The sequence below is a fragment of the Trachurus trachurus genome (assembly GCF_905171665.1).
Source record: "Trachurus trachurus genome assembly, chromosome: 1".
NCBI classification, from domain to species: Eukaryota; Metazoa; Chordata; class Actinopteri; order Carangiformes; family Carangidae; genus Trachurus; species Trachurus trachurus.
In genome coordinates this window covers 8,557,915-8,581,230 of record NC_139891.1, presented here as the reverse complement: position 1 = coordinate 8,581,230, position 23,316 = coordinate 8,557,915, and the positions used below count along the sequence as shown (strand labels likewise).

At 42.5% G+C, this 23,316-nt stretch overlaps 2 protein-coding genes across 2 annotated transcripts; both read left to right on the top strand.

The window, feature by feature from the left end:
* The first annotated feature begins 1,370 nt into the window (after positions 1-1,370).
* On the top strand, positions 1,371-7,768 carry htra3a (HtrA serine peptidase 3a). The gene is made up of 10 exons (XM_083983427.1): positions 1,371-1,801; positions 3,064-3,169; positions 3,459-3,681; positions 4,189-4,383; positions 4,503-4,535; positions 6,085-6,199; positions 6,315-6,365; positions 6,479-6,527; positions 7,079-7,174; positions 7,408-7,768. Exons 1-10 carry the CDS (start codon positions 1,375-1,377, stop codon positions 7,574-7,576), a joined length of 1,464 nt encoding a protein of 487 aa, XP_083839553.1. The 5' UTR covers positions 1,371-1,374; the 3' UTR covers positions 7,577-7,768.
* A 12,945-nt stretch (positions 7,769-20,713) lies between these two features.
* On the top strand, positions 20,714-23,159 carry gpr78a (G protein-coupled receptor 78a; the record flags this gene model as incomplete). The annotated part of the gene is given in 6 exon segments (XM_083977028.1): positions 20,714-20,796; positions 20,984-21,081; positions 21,084-21,181; positions 21,185-21,879; positions 22,040-22,153; positions 22,919-23,159. Coding segments are annotated over 6 exon segments (1,329 nt in total).
* Positions 23,160-23,316: the final 157 nt, after the last annotated feature.

Here is a 23,316-nt window from a genome sequence, read left to right as displayed (position 1 = left end):
GAGTGACAGGAAGACAGTCCTTGAAGTTGTGCCCAGAAAGAAACAGTCTTTTGCTGCAGGTTTCTCATGGACAGAGGATGACGTGGCCTCGCCGTTCAGCTGCACATTCTCTCCTTACAGCAGAACCAGAGGGTGAACAACAGAACGTCTCCACAGCTGCCATTGTGACTTGACACAGTAGTTGTAAAGAACAGGTATGACTCACAACACGCACATTGTCTCTCCTCTATTCAAGGGTCCCAGTAAGTCAGGATCAACACTGAAGCAGCAAAATGGAACTCAGCTATTTTATGAATCTTTTCCTGCTGACTTTACACTGTTAAAAACACAGAACAAAAATATTCAAACATCCTTACAGAAAAAACCACATGAACTTCACATGTGAACAATGTTGCACATGGGAACCTGTTATTTGCACATGAGAAATGTGGTTTTGTCCCAATTTTATGTAAATCACATGTGAATTCCCATGTGAAACAATTTTCCACATGTGGTAACATGTTTTACACATGTGCTCTACACGGTAACACATGTGATCATAGTCATACCATGTAGAGCACGTACATGTGGGTTCACATGGAAATTCACATGTGATTCACATAAAATTGGGCCAAAACCACGTTTCCCATGTGCAAATAACATGATTCCCATGTGCAAAGTTTATGTGTTTTTTCTGTATGGGAAAAACAGTAGCAAGTCCACATAGTTTGCAATTCTTTATTTAATTTTTTTTTTTTTTTGTCTTTTTGTTTAATGATGGGAATTCTGTGTGAGATCATCCTGTTGCTGCAAATGCTAAGTTATTGTAAAAGAGAAATAATGTCATATATATACATCATTTATACCTATTACATATTCAGAGTCATATATCTTGTTTTTTCTGACTGGCTGAAATAAGTTAATAAGTTATTTTTATTGTTCATATTTACCATGCCAGTGCAATAACATGAGGCTGAGGGTCACACTGCGCTCAAACTCTGATCCACACTGTGTGTTGTTATGTGTCTTTTTCTCCATTAGGAGGCGCCCTTCATCACCATCATCATCATCACAGCAGTTGCACGAGTCGCCTCCCGGCTCCAAACTCAGTGATGTCCAGTCACAGAGCTGAGAGAGTCACTGATGACTCGGTGATGTCCGGAGCTCAGGCTGCCCCGAGCTTAGTAGCCAACATCTAATTATTTTTCCAAAGATCAGCACAGGTGAGAGGTGTGACGTAACCAGTGAATGTGTAGGATTACTTTATCATTATTTATTTTATTATTTTATCTTTATTTGTGCAAAGAAAAGAAGGGTCCTGAGGTTGGATGTTTGGAGAGGGAGTGTGTAACATGACGGCCTCAGGATAAACCCTCTCCATCAGTGTCCACCACCATGCAGCTGCTGCTACTCGCTGCCGCGTTTCTCTTTACGCACGACCTCACTGGAGCCGTGCGTCCCGACAAGTGCGCCTCCCGGTGCGACGTGAGCTCCTGTTGGAGCCCCAGCTGTGCCGGCGGGTATGTCCCGGACCGATGTAACTGCTGCCTGGTGTGCTCTCCGCGCGAAGGAGACCTCTGCGGCCGCAAGAACGACCTGCCCTGCGGGGACGGCCTGGAGTGCACGCTGCTGCTGGCTGCGGGGAGGCGGCGGGGCTCCGGGGGGGTCTGCCGGTGCAAGACGGAGCATCAGGTGTGTGGAAGCGACGGGAGAACGTACGGTAATGCGTGTGAGCTGAGGGCAGCCAGCCGCAGAGCGCAGCAGAAGGGAAGAGCGGAGGTGAGCCAAGCGCACAAAGGAGCCTGCTCACCTGCAGACACAGGTAGGGAGGATCTCATCAGAGGAGGGCGAGGTCTGGGTTGATAGCCTATGCACATGAATCTAAAAAGCTTCATTAACATGGTGTTGTATACTGGTTTATATTGCACATACACACTTACCCAGGTGCTTTCCTATTTTATAGATACACTGCCCGTCCAAAAAAAAAGTCACTACTTGGATTTAACTAAGCTAATAGGTAAGAGCCTCCCATTGGATAACTAATGCATAGATTGTGTATCAACTACGTTTCAACTTATCTAACCCTAACTGATGCAGTCTCATTTCTTAAACAACCATGTTAGAAGACACATCCTTTGGTCATGGAGAAGATGTTCATCTGTTTCAGAAGGGTCAAATTATTGGCATCAATCAAATAAAACATCTAAGGAGCAGTGGTGTGCACGGGGGGGGGGGTAGCTTGCTGAAACTACTAAAACTGGGTTAAGAACTGTCCAGTATTAAAAACTGGAAGGACAGTAGGGAACCATCATCTTCAAGGAAGAAATGTGGTCCATTGTGAACACAGAGTCCAGACCTTTAACCTCACTGAGAATCTTTTAAAATTAATGCAACTCTGGACGGAAGTAAATGTTGTTGTGACATTGCAGAAGCTTATCTAAATGATGCCACAGCAAATGCGTAACCTAATCAAAGCTAAAGGCAGTCCAACAAAATGTGTGTGACTTTTTTTTTTTTGGACAGGCAGTGTACATACATACATACATGCATACATACATATACATATAGCAGTGATGGGAATAACGTTTTACTTACAGCGCAACTTTTTTTGTAACGAGTGAGTCCAAGTCATTTGACATATTTGAGCATTTTAACCCTTAATTTACGGGCCATTAATTACGTGATAATGTCAAGAAATATCCAAGAAACGACAATTAATTGCATCATAATGTCTAGAAATATAGAAATAACAGGCAATTTCATAGAAAGTAATTAGTTACTTTTATAATGTAGTAATTCACTACTAACTCAGTTACTTTTGTGGGAAAGTAACTATAAATATAAGTAATTCATTTTTCTTTTTTTAAGTAACGTGTCCAACACTGATAGATAGATAGATAGATAGATAGATAGATAGATAGATAGATAGATAGATAGATAGATAGATAGATAGATAGATAGATAGATAGATAGATAGATAGTCTGTTATCCATTTTCTTCAAACCATGAAGTAGCATCCATACTTATTAAATAAGGTGTGCAGAGTGTGTGTATTAACTCAAAGGGTTCTTCATGTCAGTATAGGTGTTCCCGTGGTGCATCCTGGGAGCCCTCGCTACAAGTTCAATTTCATCGCCGACGTGGTGGAGAAGATAGCCCCTGCTGTTGTCCACATTGAGCTGTTTGTAAGGTGCGTGTGTGTTTATGTGTGTTTCTGTCATCCTTATCTGCTGCTGATGCACTGTCAGAGGGATTGTTGTAGAAAACTAAGACAAAGCAACACGAAGAGTAGAGACAAAGAAAGGAAAAACTGTTTGTTTGAATTCTTTATTTGATTCTGTTGCATAGAAAGTCTTCCTATTCCTGCATGAAGTGAAGCTGAAGAGCAGGAGTCTGCATGTTTTAATCTGTTGCTGCCACTTGAGTCGACCAGACAGAGACGTTTCTGTCTGTCTGTCTGTCCGTCCTCTCCTCTCCAGACATCCTCTGTTCGGCCGCCACATGCGTCTCTCCAGCGGCTCTGGCTTCATTGTGACCCACTCAGGTGTGATCGTGACCAACGCTCACGTGGTGACCACAGCCGGCGCCGTGACGGGGAGGCCACAGCTGCGCGTCCAGCTGCACGACGGCGACGCGTACGAGGCCGCGGTCACGGACGTGGACATGAAGGCAGACATCGCCACGATCAAGGTCAATCCTCAGGTGAGAGAACAATCACACACACACACACACACACACACACACACACACAGGCTCCTTCATTCACCTCTTTATATCATCTGTCATTCTCTCCTCTTTGACCCTTATTCTTTATTTGAAATGACGTGCACAAATGTCATGTTTATTAAACGCTCTCATGTACAAAAAGTTTTCCGCGCTGTTGCACAAGAGCCCACATCCTTTGTACAAAGCACTGACAGTTTTCCGCGAGACGTTCATAAGGCCAGTTGGGACACTTTCATAAACAGCAGCTCTGTGACTCACAGACACAGCGCTGGTGTGTGTATTCTCACACCCATATCTCAAATACCTGGACACTTCTGTAAGTTTTAAATTCTTCCTCCTCTCTGTCTGTCTGTCTGTCTGTCTTCCAGGCTCGTTCCTAACTTGTGTCTCTTTTTTTTTCCTCTGTTCTCTGTACAACTCCACATGTCACGTCAATCTGCGTACATGTCCGTTGCTTCCTCGTGTCTGTGTGTGCGGGAGCAGAAGAGGCTCCCTGTGCTGTCTCTCGGCCGTTCGGCTGATCTGAGGCCAGGGGAGTTTGTGGTCGCCATCGGCAGCCCCTTCGCCCTGCAGAACACCGTCACCACCGGCATCGTGAGCACGGCACAGAGGGACGGCAAGGAGCTGGGCATCAAAGACTCAGACATGGACTACATCCAGACTGATGCTATTATTAATGTGAGCACACTCACTCACACATGCAGATTTATTCCCACTATTGTTGTATTTGGTGTATTGGTTGTTTGAATAGAACCATTGATGTGACTGATCTGTTTCTGTCTCTGGTCCATGTGAAGTACGGCAACTCTGGAGGACCTCTTGTTAACTTGGTGAGTATATTGTGACTGTGAAGGACTATTCAACAAAGCTGTTAAAGGCCCTGGGTGCAGTCGTATCTGAAAAGGCCTCCACATTCTCTTCACCCAGTGAATCAGCACTTTGTTTGATATGTGAATGTGGAGCGTCAGTGAGATCTATTTTCAAGAGCAGACAGGAAACTACAAAGGTGCTATACGGATATTATGGTGATGTATTTCAAACATAGTGTTGCATAAGAATACAAGTTGTCAAATCAGTTTTAGAGATATCCACAACACAGGGGATAATCCATCAGCATGTTATCACTTTCATAACAGCAACAGCACAGTGTTTTATGACAATGGAAAGAGACTAGTTTTACATTGTGCACGTAAAAATAAACTAAATATCCATAAAGTTAACAACTGGAACTCTGGCCTGAGGATTTATACACTTGTTGGTTAATAGTGAGCAAATAAAAATGTCAGATATAACAATAGAGGGAAATGATGTCGTACAACTCCTGCTACCACTCAGACTCTGCTTAATATTGCTGTCACTGTTCCTCTCTGTGCCACTACAAATAGAACGAACAGACACGTTCAGGAAAAAGAACAAATGCTAAAATATAAACATGCAGTTTATTTATAGTCATTTGCATCAAAATCAAAAACCAAATAGGAGGAACAGCTCTAGAGGCAGAACTGATACTGTCAGCTCTGAGACAAGCTGCTGAGGTGCAGGTCAGAGGAGGCCGGGTTCTCCTGTGTTCAGCTGTTCAAATGTGTTAATTCAGTCAAAACCAAATGCTGATTCAGATTTAAGTTCAGGTCAAGCATATGTAAACAAACATTATTAAATTATTTTTTCCATTTTGTAGTATTTAAAATCATGTTAAAGGGATAGTTCATTACCTTTATTTGTCGGTGCAAGCTATTTTTAGAACGGTGGAGAAGAGCCGCGAGCTGCTCAGAACTACACTACAGAGGCTAATGGGATTTCTTGGTTTCCCTCATCAAACTCATCAAATGCACAATCCAACAACGCCAAAACGCTCTGGTGGACAAGTTGTGACCTGCATATTCACCATGCTATGAGATAATAATGGAACGTGCTTGCCGAAAAACTGCTCCCGACGGGAACACGCATCAGCGGTTTTGTATGAATTTACCTCGAAAACAACTCTGTCTCGTAACGTGCCATTATTATCTCATAGCGTGGTGAATGTGCAGGTCACAACTTGTCCACCAGAGCGTTTTGGAGTTGTTGGATTGTGTATTTGATGAGTTTGATGAGGGAAACTAAGAAATTCCATTAGCATCTGTAGCGTAGCTCTGAGCAGCTCGCGGCTCTGCTCTACCATTATAAAAATAGCTTGCACCGACAATTAAAGGTAACGAACCTACTTCTAAAACTATAGGGATTATGGCAATGGGCCAATTTGCCAAAATGTTGAACTATCCCTTTAAAAAATGTGTGTGCACTGACAGTCTACCCTTTAACACCTGTAGATATCGAGTGTATTTAATAGATATATATCCATATCTTTGGGTTTAGCTTAATTTATTTTATTTTTTTCAGGATGGGGAGGTGATCGGCATCAACACTCTGAAAGTGACAGCAGGGATCGCCTTCGCCATCCCCTCAGACAGGATCAGCCGCTTCCTCACAGAGTCACAGACCAAACACAGCCAAGGTGGAGACAGATAGAATCGGAGCTTTTCTGTGTGAGGTCCTCCAACCTCTAGAAATATCTCTTGTGAATTTCTCAGTGAACCTCACTCCAGCTGTTGTTGTTGTTGTTGTGACAGAAAAGACAGAACTGCAGGGAGGATTAACAGAGGATGCACTGTCTGATGGAGGTGAGAGCTGCAGGTGTTCATCCGTTGGTCAGAATATACTTCACATGACTCTTTGCATATTTGAGGTGCAGCCTCATTGCAGATAAATTGTTGTGTTTTTGTGCCGTTTGCAGAAGTGAAGAAACGCATCTTAGGCATCAGGATGCTCACAGTCACAGACCAGTGAGTTGGTATTCATATACTTTCCCCTAATACTAAACAGTATAATCTAGATGATTTTTTTTAATATCTGAAAAAAGGTCTTCAGAATCTGTATTAAAGGAGACATGTTCTGCCCCTTTTCCACAAATTACAATAGTTCCCATGCAGATGTCTTAAAGACATGTCTGTGACATGTTTTAGTCAAAATCCCCCAAGGATCAAACATCACAGCTCTTTTCATCCTCTCAAAACAGCCCTGTTCAGAACGGCTGGTTTCAGTGCCTGTCCCTTTAAATGCAAATGAACCACTGCTTGCCCCGCCCCATCCCTTCTACTGGACCCAGGTAGAGGTGGGGTTATGCAAACTTGAAACCTAGTTACATCACTGGAAGACTGGAGTGAACACCTCATAAAACCACATGGATTTCAACCTCAGGAGCCTGAACATTACTGATTTTTTTGTCAATTCTCACATTTTGGGGGCTGGAAGGCAAGACGAACACCCAAATATATGTTAAAGAGCCTACAAAAAGTTTCAAGTATTGGTGTGTTTTTTTTCTTCTGTTTTTCAGTCTTGTAGCAGAGTTAAAACGTCATAACCCAGACTTCCCTGATGTCAGCAGCGGAGTGCTGGTGCAACAGGTCATACCCAACTCTGCAGCAGAGAAGTATGTTCACACACACATGCAAAACCTCGTTTACACACACACACACACACATACAGACACACATGCAGCAATGAAGAAAGCTTGGAACCAGATGGAGATTCCTCAAAGTAGCATCCATCAGCCAGACATTGGTGTTCCTTCAACTGCTGTAATGTCAATAATGTCATTTATTATTGTTAGGATTCTGTGCCCACAGGAACTGAACTGACCGCTGTTCTTCCTCCGTGTTTTAGAGGAGGGCTCCAGGAGAGTGATGTCATAGTGAAGCTGAACGGACAGCCAGTGGAGACCACCGAGGACATCCGTGAAGCGCTGCGGGGTGATCAGCCTCTGCTGCTGGAGATCCGCCGAGGCAACGATGACTTACTGTTCAACATCCACCCGCAGGTTATAGCACACTGAACAATGACAAGGTGCATTTGTTCCAAATGGGAACACAGAACAGTGGCACCAAGATTTCATCCGACCATAGGAAATGTACTGCAAGGAAATGTGAATATACATATACAACTATGACCTGATTCAGATTTTCAATTAAAGAAGAAACAGAGCGTTTCATGCCAGCTCATTCCCATCTAATGCATATTTTCTATGGCTGATTTTTTTAAATGGAAAATTCCAAGTGTGCTTCATCACAGACTGGCATGGTGTGGCATAGACAGTACAGTACTAAAAATACTGCAAAGGAAAATGTGTTGAGCTGTATGCTGACAGAAGGGTCACAGAGTTTCAGAATAAAAGCCCCCCAAAAAGGTCCTAGTGTACTGTGTGTGTGTGTGTGTGTAAGTCTGTCCAATCCGCTGAGCAGCTGCTCTGCACAGAAGGCCATACGCCTCATTTGTTTATGTCTTCTTATCCTACCTCCCTCTGCTCCACTTTGGAAAGACATTCTCTTAATTTAAACAAACCTAAGCCAGCACCTAGTACACACACACACACACACACACACACACACACACACACTCACTCACATACTTAGCAAGTTCTGTGACTGGAAAAGTCACTTTTATCCTCTCCTGTTTTGGTAATGGAAATCCTCGTGCATAGCATTTGGTGAACCTTGAAGTTAAGGACAGAAAATCCTCATGAGGCTGCGGTGTCAGTGTTTTAGATCATCCAGATGCAGTTTTGAAATGAATAAATGAATGGCAAAACTCAGCTCGGTAGCAAAAGTAAGTTAAAATAAAACTCAATTACACACAGTCCATTTGAACAAACTGTTGTCGGTGCTGTCTGAAGACACTGTGAGCATTGATTTATAGAGACAGTCGACCCACTCCCTACCCATGATGACATTACCTTATGAGAAACCCTGGGCACAGCTCATAAACTGGACCCAGACAGACAATCCTTTCTGCTTATTTGAAAAAACCACTGTGCCATGTTACTATTGGCTGTGACAGACAGACGCAGAGGAAAGTTAGAAAAAAAAAGGGGGAAGAGGGGATGATGGGACATGAATCAGGAAAGAAGGAAAAAAGTGTTGAGAGAATAATGAGAGTGAACAAATTACTATCGTATCACAGGCTTCCTTTAACACGCTCCTCTGAGCCTCAGCCACAATGTGTGTGTGTGTGTGTTTATGTGTGTGTGTATGTGTGTGTGCTGCTGACCCAGTTTTGTGAGTGTTTTCTTGTCTTGCCAAGACATATTGTCATGGCAGAGCACCAGACTTCTTGAGCAGAGCGAACAGAGGACACAGCTGTTTGTCCTTATACAGACAAAACTGTGTCACGGAGCTCAATGGATCAAAACTTCTTTTTCCTTTGATTAAAAAAAAGAAAAAAGGATAGATTCAGATTTGTGTTGAAATTTGAAATTAAAGAGGTGGAGCATGTTCAGTCCACCTCACAAACGGCCTCCATGTTTACACTGTGGATGAGTTGAACCCCTGTTGGAGCCAGTGGACCAATGACTGTATCACCACCTAGAGGCCAAACAGTGTCAAGCCTGGTTTAAATTAAACATGATTTATGGTTCCTGAACAAGCCAGTAGATGGAGTGTGCAGCAAAAAAATGTACTCTCGACATGGCAACTGTTCAGATTCATACAGTATAAGACCACTGTATTCTGTACGTGCTGCAGTCTATTTATAGCTGTGGTTTCTGACTAGATCATTATGAAGTTAAAGTAGAGGGCACAGTTAAACATCGGAACTGCATGCAGGATTATCATGGAAACTGTATTCACGAGTGCGTGTGTGTGTGTGTGTGTGTGTGTGTGTGTGTGTGTGTGTGTGTGTGTGTGTGTGTGTGTGTGTGTGTGTGTGTGTGTGTGTGTGTGTGTGTAAAGCCTCACTGCTGCTAAATACATTCTTATTCTATGTATTTATTGCAGATTAGTTTTACCATTTTTACCATGGGTATTTTTTGTTTGCCCTCTCTAGAGCTTTGGTTAGTTATTTTCCTCCAATTGTCTTCAGCCTGATATATTTGTTTACTTTCTTGTGCACATCTAATTCAAGGACAAAGGGAAGCATGCAGAGTAAAGAGCAGGTTCTGCACACACAGACATTTATTGCCATTTAAAGGGATAGTTCAACATTTTGGCAAATTGGCTCATTGCCATAATCCCTATAGTTTTAGGAGTAGGTTTGTTACCTTTAATTGTCGGTGCAAGCTATTTTTAGAACGGCGGAGCAGAGCCGTGAGCTGCTCAGAGCTACGCTACGGAGGCTAATGAAATTTATTGGTTTCCCTCATCAAACTCATCAAATACACAATCCAACAACTCCAAAACGCTCTGGTGGACAAGTTGTGACCTGCACATTCACCACGCTATGAGGTAACAACTCCGTCTCGTAACGTTCCAAGTGTTGAACTATCCCTTTAAATTCTTGTTTTGCTCAGCACACATCTACTTGGACAGTGGAAATCAAACCTCGTAGCCTACAATTAGGAAATCATACAAAATGACACCTTCTTACCCCAAGTGGTTTACTGTGTACAAGAAAAAGGACCGACCTCTTCTTTTCTTGAGTTTTTCATTTGCCCCTTTATTTCTTTTAGATGCATCTCACCTTCTTTAATGTCCGCTGCCCTTGTCTTTGATCCATCATTTTATTTCTAGTAAGTGAAAGTATCTACCCAAACTTTGCCCTGGTCTGTCAGTGCTCTGTGGTTGAGCGGCTCCCAGGTTGGAGCTCTGAGAGAGAGACCACCATGGGGAACTATGGACCTTTAGCTCAGTCACATGTTCATCCAGAGAAAACCATAATGATGCTGCTGTTTATTATTCAGAGAGAGAGAGAGAGAGAGAGAGAGATAAAGGATGACAGACATTTATGGGAGGGCACCATCATCATGCCCTGTGTAATGTCAAACTGTGAGTCATCATTGACCTCAGCACCCGATGACATTCTGAGTGCCATCGGCAGCACTTAATGGATGCTGATCTGCATCGTTTCTCTGATGCAACAACAAAACACACACAAATTAACCTGGAGTGGAAGCATCTACTAGTTGGCAATATGGAGATGGTGAGCGCCTCCATGGTTGTGTTCGTGTGTGTTCATTTGTTCGAGGGAGTGAGTAACTACGAGTGGGATACGGTCCAAGAAGCAATAGCAAAACAAAGAGAGGCCACATCCAAATTTCAGGCAAGCCAGATAGGCAGAAATTCCGAGTGAAGTTGTGAGCTGGAGAAAGTGTGTAATCACAGACTGCAGACTGGGGCATCTGGCATGGCAGCGCAGCTCGAGACAGATTGGACTCAATTAAAAAAAAGAGAAAAAACTAACTACTTCCATCTGTCTGGCATCCAACTCTGACTGAATGACTCACAGCCTTACTGACCAGAACTACTGTGAGCAACTGGATGTATGAAGAGAAAATAAGATGTCTTTTAATCTCTCTCGCTCTCACACACACGTACAGCCTTAGTATACAGTAAAGTCGACGTCGCCACAACTGGACAATTAAACTTGGAGAATTCAAAGTAGATCCATGTGTTGTTGTTGTGTTGTTTGCTGGGGTCTGTGCTCTGCCTCCTCCCCCCACAAGCATGATAGATTAGTTTATGTTGCATTCAGGTGCAAAGCTGTTGGCTGTAGTGTCTATGCATATACTGATTCCAGGTTGTCAAGGACATTATTTATCTTGTGTAAACATATCTGTTTTCCAAAGTTTTTTTTTTTTTTTTTTAGATTTAGTGGGAACTGAAATTCCAGGCATTCCAGGTGAATCATGATCTGTTTTTCTCTCCACAGTTATTTCCAAGTTTTTTATTGGACTGAAGTGAGACAGTGGATGATCTTCTCCTGTTTTATCTTCCTCTTGCTCTTTGTTGCTGTAATTCAACCTAACAAGTTTCAGTGTAAAAGAAAAAAAAAGAGATATAGAGAAAGCAGTGATCATACCAAGGACTTGAAAATAGTGTTTGGTTGACTGGTATTCCTGCACATGCACTGACATCAGACATCACCAACTGCTGCTGCATTTTAGCTGTATCTGTAATCAATATTTCTGCACTGCCAGTGCATCCCATAATTACATACACATAAAGTAGTCACTCCCGGTGATGACTCCATGACTCTTCACATATAATTATTACCCGACTCTGCAGTACTCCCCGCCTCTACACAGCTTTATAGTGTCAGCGCATTGTTTTGGTTTAACAGCTCTCACCTTCATTAATTCTCACCACATCACTACAGTGGATCAGTTAGAGCTGCTTTCTTTTTAATATATATATAGAATTTTTTCTACTGGTTTTCATTTGTCACAAGTATAGTATATATTAGTATGGTATAGTATAGTATAATAGTATAGTATATTATAGTATAGATTAGTATAGTATAGAATAGTATATTATAGATTAGTATAGTATAGTATAGTATATCATAGATTAGGATAGTATAGATTAGTATAGTATATTATAGATTAGTATAGTATAGATGAGTATAGTATAGTATAGATTAGTATAGAATAGTATTAATTAGTATAGTATAGATGAGTATAGTATAGTATAGTATAGTATAGTATAGATTAGTATAGATGAGTATAGTATAGAATAGTATAGTATAGAATAGTATCGTATAGATTAGTCTAGTATAGTGTAGTATAGCATAGATTAGTATAGTATAGTATATTATAGATTAGTATAGTATAGTATAGCATAGATTAGTATAGTATAGTATAGTATAGTATAGTATAGTATAGTATAGATTAGTATAGTATAAATTAGTATAGTATAGTATAAATTAGTATAGTATAGTATAGCATAGATTAGTATAGTATAGTATAGTATAGTATAGATTAGTATAATATAACATAGATTAGTTTAGTATAGTATAGTATAAATTAGTATAGTATAGTATAGTATAGTATAGTATAGTATAGTATAGTATAGTATAGCCAAATCACCAAAAAAAGACAAATCAAAAAACAAAGAATATGAAACTCACGGGGGAAACATTTCACAAACAGGTACAGACATACATTAGTTGTTAATGCATAGACACACACACATACACATCTACATTAAGTCACACTCCAATTGGAATAAATAGGTGAATCTTCTCCTCCGTTTCTCTCCTGTGTTTCTATAAAACACACACCATGTAATCTCTGCAGTGAGGGGTCTCTCAACCAAAACAATAACAAAAAAACTCCATCGGATGACGTCATAAAAAAAGTGTGGGACCATGGGAGTTGTTGTCTTCACCACCACCAATGACAGTTTGTGTCAGCTCAGATCAGGCCTAATCACAGCAGAGTGGGTTCGGTCTGGTCCGTGTGCTGCAGGTTATCCTCTCTCCCACTAGCTCCAATAGAAATGCCCCAAAAACCTTTAAAAATCAGTGATTCAGTGACAATATATTCATGAGACATGTGGTGACTTGTTGTAGCTGGAAACTGTTGATCTTTAGTAAATAACCTGAGGTTTAGTCGTTTTTTTTAAATTCTTGTAAAACCAGTGATTGTTATTTTAAAAGGTCCTGGTCGGGAGATTTATTCTAAAAACCCTGGGCACAGTTGCCGTATCTTTCCACCTTATTCCCAGTTTTTATGTCAAACTAGGCTATATGTATAACTTTTTTTTCTTTTTCTTTTTTACTATTGATCTCATCTAACTCTTAGCAAGGAAGCGACTGAGTGTGTTTCCCGAAATACTGAACTGTTCCTTTGAGAACAGAGTTCTTCTGTCAGGCCCAGAGCAAAACCGTTGAGCAAAACTCCAGATAGAAGTCGGTGCCTTGCTGTGGTTTTATGGTTTCACACAAATTCCACTCTGAACTGCAGGGCCCTATAGACACACTGTGGAGGAAATGAGACAGACAGACACACACAGACGCAAACAGACACACAGACACTGTACACTGAGCCCAGAAATTCTTTTGTCAGGACTCCAGTGATAGCGAAATCCTGTGAGCCTTTCCTCTGTCTCAACTCCTTCTTTCTGGCAGACTGCTGACTCATGCTTTCTAGTACTCCTCTCTCTCTCTCTCTCTCTCTCTCTCTCTCTTTCTCCCTTTATAAATGGAGTCTGCAGCCTCTTCCCTCTTTCTTACTCAGGCATTTCTCAGTATTTTGAATAATTCAGTTGCATTTTCTTGTCTTGTGACCTCTGCGTGGGTGTTTGTATGCATGTGTGTGTGTGTGTGCGCACACGCGTGTGCATGCCTTTGTTGGTTAAGTTTGTGGATTGTGTGTGGGTGTGTAACCAGTCTTAATCATCCCTCCTGCCTGTGGTGTTTATTCAGTGTTTGAAGAAACAGTAATTGCCTCACACTGTAGCTGTATAGCTGCCTAAGTCTCTTAATGAGAATAATGCCTGCTGTTCGTGCTGGCAGGCGCTCTGTGGGCAATGCTGGCTAACACATGGAAACCAGTGTTTTACTACAGTTGGAAAAGCTTCCTCTTGTTTTGATTATTCAGCTTTTAGCCAGTTGTGTCTTTATTTGCCTGGTAGGCCTGACACTCTTTGCTCTAGTTTCACCACAATTTAAAAGCACGAAGCACAACATGTGGAATAACGACTTTGTATACATGCAAAATTAAACCAAAAAGGAAGGACAAATAGAAGAACAGCCACGTCAACAAACAGAAACAACACCGTATTTATGTGAATGTTGCAGAAACAACACAGAAAACACTGTTTATGACTTGATGCCAATGCAGCCCTTTCCCCCACCCCAAATGACAGCAGCTAAAGATAGATGCCTCTCGGTTGGCCGGTTGGGCCATCAGTCTGTTCCCATACTGTTAACACTTTGGCGCAGAGAGATACATCAGAACAAACACAGATTTGGTGGAGTCGACCAAGACGAATTTAGTTTAATTAATTTCAAATGAACTGTAGTGCAGGCCAAAGCTGAATAAACACCAGAGAGGGACAGTCTGCTGGCTCACCTGGTGGAGTGCATACCATTCAGGTTCAGTCTCCACAGCTGCCAGGGTTTGAGCGACTCTGGTCCTTTGTTGTTCTTTAATCTTCCTGTCTCTCTCTCACTGTTCCTAACTTAAAGGGATAGCTCAACATTTTTGGCAAATTGGCGCATTGCCATAATCCTTATAGTCTTTTGCTACGTTCACATGGAGTCCGGCAGACGGCTGACGGCAAATGCCGCTGGACGGAACGGTAAAAAACAGACAAACGGTCGGACAGCACGGCACAATGGCAAGACGCTATGGCAACGTCAACATACTCGTACTCATACGTCACGTTCGATTGAGGATACCGTCGCGGTAGACGGCAAAAGTTAAAATATTTGAACTCGGGACGGCATTGCCGTTTTCCGTTGCCGTCCACGTTATTTTTTGCCATGCTCCCCCAAGTTTTACCGTCGTCCTCTCGTCCACTAACATGACAACATGACATCCGGCTTTCCGTCTGCCGGACTCCATGTGAACGTAGCATTAGCAGTAGGTTCGTTACCTTTAATTGTCGGTGCAAGCTATTTTTAGAACGGTGGAGCAGAGCCGCGAGCTGCTCAGAGCTACGCTATGGAGGCTAATGGGATTTCTTGGTTTCGCTCATCAAACTCATCAAATACACAAACCAACAACTCCAAAACGCTCTCGTGGACAAGTTGTGACCTGCACATTCACCACGCTATGAGATAGTAACAGAACGTTATGAGACAGAGTTGTTTTTGAGGTACATGCAGAGACCGCTTGCCGAAAAACTGCTCCCGACGGGAACACACATCAGCGGTTTTGCATGAATTTACCTCGAAAACAACTCTGTCTCGTAACGTTCCGTTAGTACCTCCGCCGTTCTAAAAATAGCTTGCACTGACAATGAAAGGTTACGGCTTACTCCTAAAACTATAGGGATTATGGCAATGGGCCAATTTGCCAAAATGTTGAACTATCCCTTTAATCAAAAACAGTCAAACTAATAACATTATGAGAAAAGCGTCACAGACCATTTCTCACACTGTGGGTGTTCACAAGTCTGACAGCTTTAGAGCTGTTGAATCAACCTGAGCTAGAGTCTTGATATCATCAGTATGAAGTAGTCAGAAAGGACCTGCGGGATCATAATAGGACATGTTCAGTTTGAAGCAGTGCAAGGGATCATTGTGCTTTCAGAGGGGTCAATGTTAATAACACCTGCAGCTGAACAGCTAAAATACTTTAATTAAAAAAAAGAAAAACATGTTGTCACTATTCTCTCTTATCTACTCCAGGGGTTTTGTGGGCAGTGGAGACTCTGCGGGGACATCTGCTCTTTCAATAAATTTCAATCTGTTCCCAAATATTTATAGGTCTGGAAGATTAAGTATGAGTGATGGCTGGAACATTGGGTCAGTCATTCGTTAACTGGCTCAGGTTACACTGACTTCTACATAAACACCAAACTTAAAACGACTCCTTTAGGATTTGTATTCATATTTTCCTATCATTGAAGCAGCTGATGAGGAGCCCATCTCTCATAAAGCAGCATACAACAAAGAGATACTGTGAAAAAAAAACCAAGTCTCAAATATATGGTTAATAAAAGTTGCATCATATAATGCATAGTCACTCAAACATAAACCAGAATAAACACCGGTTATCGTCAGCAATTTAAAGTTATAATTTTAACATTAAAATGTCAAAAAATGATCGAGTATAAATATTTTTGATCCATCTACTATAGTTCTCAAATACAGAACATTTTTTATTTTAATAGTAAAAATCAGTTTCCTCCTGTTTCCTGACACTGACTATAAGGATTTAGTTATCAGATGTAGTCGGGATCTTAAATTATCGGAGAAACAAGCCAAGCAAATGTTTGGCAGCTCGGATTTGAAATGTCCTGTGTCTGCTAAGAGCACTGGTGACTTACTGCCTTTACGTTTGTACATTTATTCTGTGCTTTTAATGGGTCTGGTTTTTGGAGAGAAGAGGACTTTTGTAGATAATTTGGCTTCTGGTGGAGGAAAAAAAAAACTAACTAACTTGAATGAATCGAGAAGCTCCCATGATCCCTTGTTATTTCATGACCAGCATCCAACACCACCTTTGATTATTACTGTGATTGAAAGAACACCATCGCCAGAATTTCTATAGGCTGTAGCAACGAGCCAAATATCTTCAGTAGGTCTGCACATTCTATAAAGCAAACAGATAAAAATAATTCATTAATTCTGAGCCACAACCAGTGAAACTCACAATACAAAAGCAAATGTTAGTGTCATTTATTTTATTTTTTTTCTAATGTGCTGTGCATGCAAAGAATGATTCAGGTTTGGTCTGGTCATGTGACAGCGCGTGAGCCTATACCGTCAGCCATTTTCCTCTCTTAATGCTTTTGGAAGTGAGATCATCTTTGTATTATCGAAAGTGTGAAATGGGTGTCTTCCACCATCATCATCATCATCATCATCATCATCATCATCATCATCATATAATTACACACTCATTCCCACGTTAGGTTCTCATACTCTAAGCCCGTGACTGAGAGTGAGATAAAGCGAGAGAGAGAGAGAGAGAGAGAGAGAGAGAGAGAGAGAGTGACAGAGAGCATAGATGAAAGAGAATATTGTGTGTGTGTGTGTGGTGTGTGTGTCCGGACATGTGAGTGTCTGTGTGAGTTAGCGTTTCTGTGCGTAGACCTATTTATATACAGCCGCACTCCCACGCTCCGCAAAGTCTCAGCCATGACATTTGTTTCCATTCTTTCTCTTCCTCATATCATCTTCTCATGTCTTTGTATCACACCCCTCGCTCTCCTCTCATCATATCATCACCATCAGTGAACAGGTAGTGCTGCGCTGCAGGGCCGTGCTACCGTCACCTCAGCAGAGTGCCATGCGCAAAGGTTCTAGGAAACTGAACAGAGCAGACAGATCAGGGTCACTGCTGCCAAAAAGGTGCAATTCTCTTCCCTCCGTCACTAAGAGCCTTTAGTTTTTACTAGAGAGCTGCATCCCCAGGGTGTAGACTGTTGGAATAATCATGTATTAAAACGTGGCTTTGTGTTTAAAATAGACAAATTCACCTGCAGGGAAACAGAGGAGCGAGGCTGAGTTTTGCGTGCAGCAGTGGAGATGAAGAGATGGAGGGACAGATGCTTGCATGGACTGCTGGACAGAGGAACATCCTTTTCTAGCTCAGAGGGAAAAGGAATAAAGGCGAACTTAAGGTGATGAGAGAGCTCCATATTGTGTTGCCGACTGTGGGAACTGCGATGTTACGTAATGGCACATACACTCAAAGCATATACACAGAGTCATACAGCCAGAAGCAGTGACTTCGGGGGAAGTCGGATGGACCCCTCGCCTGCTAACGGGATGTCTTAAGTGCTCCTGCCATCAGCGTTCTGTTGCTTGCATAATAGCGTCTCTAGCCAGGGAAACCAGGAGAAACACGTGCCCACTAAGAGGGTTCCTTCTGGCTGAGGGGTGATTTCTCATTCCCTCTCTTCCTCTTTTTCTCCATTTTTTCTCCCTTTTTCCTTCACAGCAATAGAGCCATTAAGTCAATAGCCTATGCTCAGGGATGGCAGTTCCAATGAGGATAGCAGGATTACAGACTATTGGGTGTGTTACTGCATATACTATATCCTATAAGAACCTATTGGATGTTTGGATATAAGGGTTTGAGGATGACATGTGTGGAGCTGAGAAAGACAATAACCACAGCCCACCTTCATGTCCATAGAGAAACATAGTAAGCCTATATGATGTTTACACGCTGAGGGAAAAGCTGCCCACACATTTTCACACATGGGCACACTCACACTTGCAGAGGTGAAAGACTGTTTTCCTAAGGGGAATGACAACATCAGAGTGGTTTGTTTGTTTATGTTCAAGTGACAATGTTATCTTGTAGTGACCTAAAACCTATAGGCTAGTTGGATGAACCATGACAACAAAGTTGTCATAACTCTAACAATATAGATGGTCAAAGTTTGACGCCGAGCTCCCAACGTTCATTCTAGACTGGTTAGTTCAGCGCAGTTTTTTTTTTAAGTGACTACGAGGACTTTCGGAAAGCAGAAGTGTTTTCACACTACATTTCCCGTAAGCCTCCGTGCGCACGGTGAAATTCTTGGACCGGCGCTAGACGGACGAAAGCAAAAGCATTTGCCAAGAATGTTTTCATTCATCAAGAAGGAAAGTCGGAGGTTGGAAGACGATCAGATATTGTCGTGGTTCTGACCATAAACGATGCCAACTAGCGATCCGGCGGCGTTATTCCCATGACCTGCCGGGCAGCGTCCGGGAAACCAGGAAATGCTGGGCGAGCCGACTACTAAATAATATCGCCCCAACCTATAATTGTAGGCTACTGGTTGCCAGGTACGCCAAATACCGGAGCGACTAGTAGCTAAAGCTAAGCTAACGTGGACTGGAAACACATTTGAATCATTTCACACTAACTCACCAGCAGACGAACCCGACAAACCTGCAGCATCAAACGTTACAGTACCTACTGGCTGACCGTTAGTTAGCATTAGCTATCACGAGCTCCGCCTCAGGTGACATTAAAGCAGTAGGCTACTAAAGAACTTTCAGTTTTGGTTGAGTTTGGCCTGGTCAGTGGCCCAAAGCGGTAGTGTTTTGCCTGAAGGAAGACTCCATTTCCCATGAGCACTAGCGCGTAGCGCCGTAAACATCCTGATCTCCCGGTGCATGGAAATTAACAGAAAAATAAGTTTCTGTTACCAGCGGATCATTTCTCAGTAAACACACATACACAATCCGACGGAAAGGTGCCGCATTGCTGCTCCCTCCTCGTCGTGACTCGCAAAAGTGAAAGTGAAACTTAAGTGAGAGCCGGTGTCCTACCATGCTCCTCAAAGCTACTTAGTGCCAGTGAAGGCAATACAGACCCCCTCAGGCCATGACAGAGGTGTCATTCAACCTGTTGTAAGTCGATGTACCATCACAAAAGTTATGAAAATATTATATGAATGTTGAAAAGTTCCTTAGTGTTGGTTTAATGTAGGCCTACTAATGCTGTTGCCGCAGAGATTATAACAATTATTTCTATACTATAATTTTTTCAGTAAAATTAATACTTTTATTCTGCACCCCTCTAGACATTCTGTGGATGTATTATTTTTGAAAGATTAATCATTTTTGATGAAGTTGTAGCTATGACCTTTAAGTCAAAATTGACATTTACGACCAAATAGGTTTTCACGAGGAGGCATGACAAAGCTTTTTAGCTATATGAGATGGCAAAGGTATTAAATGAATTAGGCTACTTAATTTTTGTAGGATTAATTTTTATTTAGGTATTTTGAATCTTCAGTAACCCCCCAAACACTGCAAAAATAATTTCCCCCATGTTAAGATGAAATATTTGGAAGATAGTGAGTGTTAAATAAAAAAATAAAAAATTGAAATCACCTGACTGTGGTTGCATACAAGATATTCTGGAAAGGTAAGGTGCAGAGTTAATACCATCATCCCTTTTTCCATCTATCCCTATTGCACACATCCCTCCTCCCCGTTAATCTATGTTTTTCTCTTAGTGTGGGGCTCCGTACCTCCCCGTCCTTCCCTCTCTTCACACCTGCATTTGTAATGTAGATTATACCTAACATGGTGTCTGATACTTCCAAGTGCACTGAAATGAACATGCTCTGTGGCAAATGGTTTCATCTGAGGGGAGATCAACACAAATCAGAGCTAAAGAAGACCAAGTTCAAATCAAAGAGTGATGAAGCCACAAGAGATTTGGTGTTGCTATGGAGACAAGTGATTCTGTGTGTGTGTATGTGCGTGTGCTGCACCTGATGTTTTGGGAAGGGGGGCCTAAATCTGTCACTATGATCAAAGCTTAAATGTGGCTGTATGTGTGTGGTAAAATGTTGATCCACTGGAATTAGTTGAAAGGAAATGTATTATATTTACCATATAATATTGGATACAAATGGCTCTCCCTTATACACAAATGTATACACACTACAAATTAATTGGCTATTGTCAGATTTTAAACGGTGTCATTAACAATGACACTTTGACGCCTATTACACTGGTCATTTGTGCAAAAACACGGCCCATCTTTTGTGGGAAAAGTGGAATGTGTGTGCAAACACGATGGCATCCCCATGTTTGATATTAACTGCATGCATGAATATTGCTCAAGCGTCACATGAGCCAGCTACAGACTGCACGTGCAGGGCGCACGGCACTGCCAACGAGAGAGGAGGCGCTGGATAGTGCGCATGACCGTGAGTAAACAGAGAGTGTGTGAGAGCACTTGGTAAGCTGAAGTCATCATTCCCACATCAGTTTCACACTTTGGACTAAACAACAGTGGGAAGCAGCACTGGGTTTTTACCTCAAGGTAGATTGAATAACATAGAATGGGCTTATTAAATAGGCCGTGCCACTGACAGGGAGGTTTGTTTGGGCATTTCAGCACTGGACAGCTCTCCCTCCCTCTCTCTCTCTCTCCTCGTGCCTCGTGTTTACAGGCGCGCCTCTGGCATGTGCGCCCGGAGAATGAGCATCTTTCACAGTCGCAGGGGGTCACGAGCAGAGAGCATGGAGGACTCTCCACAGCATCCTCCTCCTCCCCACCACAGCCGCCGCTGCTGCTGCTACTAACTCCGAACGCTGAGAGATGAGCATACCGGAGTTCCTACTGGAAGTGTCCATCGTGGTGGTAGCCGTTGTCTCGCTGTTGACCAATGTGTCAGTGCTGCTATGTTTCACCCAAAGCGCCGAGTTAAGATCCCATGTCCCCGGGCTCTTCATCCTGAACCTCTCCATCTCCAACATCCTCCTCGCTTGTATCAACATGCCCTCCACTTTTCTCGGCGTGGCCAACGGCGCGCAGCCCTTCGGCGACTCGTTCTGCCAGGGCGTGAGTTTCGCCGAGACTTTCCTCACCACTAACGCCATGCTGACCATGGCCGCGCTCAGCATGGACCGCTGGGTCGCGGTGGTGTTTCCCCTGAGTTATTCCAGCAAGATGCGCCACAGAGACGCTTTTCTGATCGTGGCGTACTCGTGGCTCCACTCCCTCAGTTTCTCCCTGACCCAGCTGCTGATGGACTGGGGAGGGTACAGCCACACATACGCCTCGTGCACCGTTCACCTGCACGGTGCCGCGGGGGGCGATCAGACCAGGAGGTCGCAGCTGGCCGTCTATGCGACCTTCACGGTGCTGTTGCACATCAGCAGCTTCGCGCTCTGCCTCCTCGTCCTGTGCTTCGCCTACATGAAAGTTCTGAGAGTGGCCAGGTCCCACTGCAAGAGGATAGATGTCATCACGGTGCAGACCCTGCTCCTGCTGGTCGATATTCACCCCAGGTAAACTCAACTGGAGCTTAAACTTTAAGGTTGAGACCCCTTCTTCAAAAGTTTGAGATGTTTCTGTTTCCAGGGCAATTTGAGACCTATTTTGTAACCCAGATCATCATTGTTCACTTTGGCATCACATATAACTTTGATCTTTCTCTTTGTTTGCCAGTGTGAAGGAGAGATGTCTGGCAGAGCAGAAGAAGAGGAAGCAACGCGCCACTAAAAAGATTTGCATCTTCATCGGCTCCTTCATCCTCTGCTTCTCACCCTATGTTATAACAAGGTAACACGCTGCTCTGTGGCTGTTGGTTAATATCCCCTTACACTTACAGATGCTTTTACAATAGTGGCCTTAAGGAAAATATGCTTTCCAGTTTGTCTGATGGGTTTATGATGTCATACATGGCCATATTCTTTTTTAATTGAATAGCTTGAATAATTATCACAGCAACATAATACAAGTTTTAGAGGAATTTCGGTCTCAAACAAACTTTTGTGATTAAATGTTGCAGTATAAGTAGAGTCTCAATACCTGTTCTGCACAAAAATTCCACTCACATGATTAGAGCTGCAACAATTAATCGATTAATTGAACAATAATCGATTATTAAATTAATTGTCTGGTATTGTTATTCATTTATGACAATAACCTGAGGATCTCTTTGGTTTGTGGAAAAAACAAGACATTTGAAGATGTCATTTAACATTTTATTGACCAAACAACTAATCGATTAATCGTTTAAATAATCAACAGATTAATCGATAATGAAAATAATCATTAGTTGCAGCCCTACATGATGCTGATTCTTGGTTTTATGTTGGGGTTCTACAGTCTCACTATAGGCCCATTACATCACACTCAAAAAAAGATCCACACTGCAGTGTTGAGTGTATTCACAAAATCATGAACCATTATGAAATGCTGTGTCAAAATTACGAAATGATGAGTCATAATAGTGAAATGTGGTGTTTTTTTGTTGAGGTGGAGTTCCATATTCAGTACTTAAGGGGTAACGTCTTCTGCTTGTATTCCTTCTCTTGCATGCAGACTGCTGGAGCTGTTGCCCTCCGTGCACATCCCCAGGTATTTGGGCATCGCCACCAAATGTCTGACCTACGCCAAGGCCTCCAGTGACCCGTTCGTTTACTGCCTGCTGCGGCAGCAGTACAGGAAGGTCCTGGTCAGTGTTATCAGCCGGGTTCTGGGAAAGGATCACTCGCTGTCTGCCCGCAGCATAAGCAGCACACTGGATACCACAGATGACAACTGCATTGCACGGATTACCTGAGCTCCATGTGCTAGGTTTTTTAAAAGAAAATAAAGGTTCATAAATGAGTACCTTCTACAGGAAGGTTACAGGTCAGGGCCTGTTAAAAAAAGCAGATGCTTTTGCAGATGGAAAAGAGGCAGTGCCTTGCTCAAGGACACTTTAACAGAGGGTCAGG

Excerpts from the sequence above, each read along its gene's own strand:
- htra3a (XM_083983427.1), top strand. The coding sequence starts at position 1,375 with ATGCAGCTGCTGCTACTCGCTGCCGCGTTTCTCTTTACGCACGACCTC. Across the intron at positions 1,802-3,063 it reads CTGCTCACCTGCAGACACAG|GTGTTCCCGTGGTGCATCCT; the intron begins GTAGGGAGGATC and ends ATGTCAGTATAG. Across the intron at positions 4,384-4,502 it reads AGACTGATGCTATTATTAAT|TACGGCAACTCTGGAGGACC; the intron begins GTGAGCACACTC and ends GTCCATGTGAAG.